This window comes from Theobroma umbraticum, unplaced genomic scaffold, assembly GCF_002168275.2.
Source record: "Theobroma umbraticum cultivar Fairchild unplaced genomic scaffold, ASM216827v3 scaffold_130.0, whole genome shotgun sequence".
Taxonomy (NCBI): Eukaryota; Viridiplantae; Streptophyta; class Magnoliopsida; order Malvales; family Malvaceae; genus Theobroma; species Theobroma umbraticum.
The window spans coordinates 4284609-4288512 of record NW_018397264.1 but is presented as its reverse complement, the minus strand read 5'-3'; the positions used below and the strand labels follow the sequence as shown (position 1 = coordinate 4288512).

The window sequence follows — 3904 nt, the reverse complement described above, 5'->3', positions numbered from 1 at the left end:
AGGGGCAAGAAGCCAGGGGAAGGTTCTTTCAGAAGGAAATGTGTTTGTTGCAGGAATAAGGCACCAGAACAAATGAAACTTCAGGACATACAACTAAGATCATTGAATCATCAAGGGTCGTATTCTAGAGCGGGCTACTTTTCCTCAGTTCCTAGTCCCTAGAATAAATGAGTTCGCTTTGTATAATCTGCTTGTTTTACCTCCCTTTCCTGTCAAATTTGATTACCCTTGTTATGACATCTTGTTTCCAATATAAACGATAAAAATGTCAATCAACTCGATGAAAAGAAACGTTAGTTCATCTTGTCAATTATGTCGGTGCTTCTCTGCTCGGTCTGCTGTATAACGTTATGGGCTATTTTGGTTGCTGTATCTAGAAATTACTTTGATCATCATAACAAATTTGGGACCCTCAAACAAACTTTTATTGGACTAGAACTTGAGGCTGTACAATGGATGAAAGCTAGATCAAAGGCTAGTTTTAACAACAAGATAACGCTACCTACAAAGAAGTTACAGCCATCTCTCATAAGCATACAGTCCTTTCCAGTCTAATAGCAGTCATACTCAGGTACTCAAATGGAGACTAATGCAAATGCCTTGCATTTGCAACCACATAAAACCGCTTTTTTTGTTTTCCCACGGATAGATTTAGGTGCTGAGCGGAAGGAGAAAGATCTACTCTGTGGCTGCAAGAACTGCTGGTCCTTCCACCTGAAATTCCAAACCACCAAACAAAAAGTAAGTAATGATAGACTAAGAATTGTGTGGCTCAGAGTGAAATCTTTACAGCTAGTTCACATGGACAATTGATGGTGCCTAGCAACCACAAACAAAACAAAACAAAACAATAATCATGTCATAATGGACAAACAGAAACAGGATTTATATGTTACAGGCCTCTTTACTTAATAGGGTATACTTCATCTTCGGCTGTCAACACTCAACACAGTAAGAAGCTTTACACCAGCTTCCTTGTGAATGAATTTCCCTTGGTACCACACATGATGCTTTTAACGGTCGGCTATTGAAAAGATTAAACTTTGCGCCTATCATCACATACAACGTCTGAACTACCAAGTAACATAAATTTGGGAAGAAAAGGCAGTCACAAACGAAGTTGCAGATATATGTATTTGTTAGACAATCACGTTACCTTAAATGTAGCACCCCATATCTCCTCTTCTTCAGCGGGAACAGCAGTGATCTTGTTCTTAGGATTCTCGTAGCTCCTTAGTTCTCCAACAGCTGTGGAGAAGAAACAACCTGTAGAAATGAATAAAAAAATTGTCAAGCGAGTGATCAAGGGAAATTGAAGTTAACAGTCCACTAGAAAAAAAAAAAAAAAAACACTTTTGCACACTGTTTTAGTAAACTCACCTTGAGGGAACGAAGCAAGAGATTTGCCACAGGCACCTTTAAGCAATTCAGCATTATTAGCAAAGGCCACATATCCGTCAGCCGTGATTCCCCAGTAAAGAGGAACCTTACCAAATTGATCCTGTCAAAATCGTACCACCACCCAACTTGTTGTCAGGGACCAACCGAGCAAGCAATTAAACTCACCAAGACATTTAAGATAAAGTAGGTGAGAAATGATTAACTTACAGAAGCCACAAACAAGGTGGAGGTGGCCTTGTCAAAGACAACGAAAGCGAAGCTCCCGCTTAGATGGCCAACCACATGGTTGGGAGGGTAAGGTGCTCTGTCACGAAGAGCCTTGTAAGCTTCAATAACCAATATCACCTCATTTGCTGACTTAGCAAGTCCATATTGCTGCTTTAAACTCCCCAAGTTGTCAAGCGCACCCTCAAACAAGCAGAAGATTTCATCTTTCGCAGCAAATAATCTGCCATTTACAAGCATCCAAGAAAAAAAGATTAACACCCATACAACTTAAGGTGGGTAGTAACATATGTACATGAAAGTTTAGTGATGAACAAGTTTCATCAATATACTCAATGATACTTCAAATGATCTTTTAGTAAAAAGATTATGGTATTTAGACTTGAATCAACCAGTACTATTTTCTCATAAACAACCTCGGATGCTCAATCAATTAATCTAATTACAAGAAATCAATAATGCTTCAATGAAAAGTAGAATTTCCATTTCCCTCACAAAAGAGGTCAAACCCAAATTTGCCAGTAAAACAATTACTCCGAGAAAGCTGTTGGTGACGGGGCAATTTTTTCATTATGAGGGAGAAAATTGATTTCCAATACAAATCCTGACAACAAACTAGAGACCATGATTTTTTCCTCAGGCCACAACCCATCCAGGCTTGAGACTAAGGGGACCAACATTGGGCCCCATATAAAAGCAAACCTTATCCTTTTTGCTATTCAAAATTGACTCCGCTTTGATTGATAGGCTAAAACAGAAACCCACCTAGTGTCATAATGGAGGTTACTTTATCAAAAGTAAAATATAAGTAAAAAGATTAATTATAACGTAACAATTAAATTATCTACCGTCCACGTGTCAAGAGTAACTTCACTTATCAGTTGATGAGTTTTTTCAGATGTTTGACACATGTTCAATTAAATTTCAGAGGGACCATTGAATTGATTGACTATGTCTGTTTCCAGACAAATCTGGTCAGAAGAATCTTTGATCCTACATGTTTGGTATGGTTCCAGATGACACGCATGCACGAATCACGGGACCCCACTGAAAAATTCGCTACCACTACATCGGACGGTCACGGAATGATCTGGTTTGGTCCGAACATCAACGTGATTGTGAAATCATGGCCGCCGCCCATCGGGATATCGAACCTCTCCTCCCTTCCCATTTTTATTATTTCCCAAACGCTAGAATCTATTATTCTCACCTTCATACCTTTATTTGTATAAATAAAATTTAAATATTTAATCCCACGTGAGTTTCGGACATATCATGGCTTGATTGGCTATTGATTCTCCTTTCATTAACAAAAAAAAAAAAAGTTACGTAATCGTTAGTTTATCGTTTTTTCCACTCTTCGCTCTTCTAAACAAATCATCGTTTCATCAGCCATAAATCATTAATCCGAGTAAATTAAATAGTCCTTCTCTCAGTTCCTTCGAAAACATCGGGGGGAAAAAAAGCAAGAGATTAGTTGAAAAAAAACCAAAAGAAAAGAAATAACAATTTAGTTTTTAATGAAAACTATTTAGTTTTTTCTCTTAAATTAACTCATTTGTACGGAAAAAATGAAACACGACGTCTTGCAACCCTCCTATCATCAAATTAGTCCACCTATCAACGGTTGAGATCCAGCAGCGAAACCATATAGCCAAACAAAAAAACGACATGGCATAGCGTTTTTAATTTTATTTTCAATATTTTTACCTGGGCTGTAGAGCGGACTCTTTGTGGTGAGAATAGGCGAATTGGACATGGTCTCCGATCTGCATGGACACGGCGGAGGAGTTTATCTCAAGGAACCGTTTCACCAGAGCATCTGCCGTTATCTTAGACGACGGAGTCCGGCAACCAGCCGCCACTAGCTCTTCCGGTGGAGACACTATCGAACTGCTAAACACTCCCAACATTTTCCCTCCCCACTAAATCCTCCAACTTCAAAAGAAAGATTTTTTTATATATATATATTATTTTCTCTCTTTTTTCTTTGCTCCGAACTAAAAGAAGCTACTTTTGAGGGGCTCGAATGTAGGAATGGAACAATGGAAGGGGAGGCAATTCCATTTATAGGAAAGAAAGCATGACGCGGGCATTATTGTAAATCCATGAATTTGGGTGTTTCTGTTTTTATTTTTGATATTTTTTTCTCTGCTTTCCTCTGTTTTTGTGCAAATTAAATGGGGGATAAATTAATAGTCCAAAAAAAGATGACGTGGCACGTGATGGCGGGTCCCATCAGATGGGCGATGATTCTTGAGCGTTAGAGGCTGACGTC

The 3904-nt window shown here is 38.6% G+C and overlaps 1 protein-coding gene across 1 annotated transcript; it reads right to left on the bottom strand.

Annotated features, from left to right (window-relative positions):
- Positions 1-402: 402 nt before the first annotated feature.
- On the bottom strand, positions 403-3672 carry AILP1 (aluminum induced protein with YGL and LRDR motifs). Its single transcript, XM_021435908.2, has 5 exons — positions 3337-3672; positions 1609-1849; positions 1381-1501; positions 1157-1266; positions 403-714 (listed from the first exon to the last, which is right to left on the bottom strand). Exons 1-5 carry the CDS (start codon positions 3537-3539, stop codon positions 679-681), a joined length of 711 nt encoding a protein of 236 aa, XP_021291583.1. The 5' UTR covers positions 3540-3672; the 3' UTR covers positions 403-678.
- Positions 3673-3904: the final 232 nt, after the last annotated feature.

Bases quoted from the DNA above. Each gene is read 5' to 3' on its own strand.
- AILP1 (XM_021435908.2), bottom strand. From the start codon at position 3,539: ATGTTGGGAGTGTTTAGCAGTTCGATAGTGTCTCCACCGGAAGAGCTA. The intron at 1,850-3,336 runs GTAAAAATATTG...TGTAAATGGCAG, and splicing joins GAGTCCGCTCTACAGCCCAG to ATTATTTGCTGCGAAAGATG. The intron at 715-1,156 runs GTAACGTGATTG...TTGGAATTTCAG, and splicing joins TATGGGGTGCTACATTTAAG to GTGGAAGGACCAGCAGTTCT.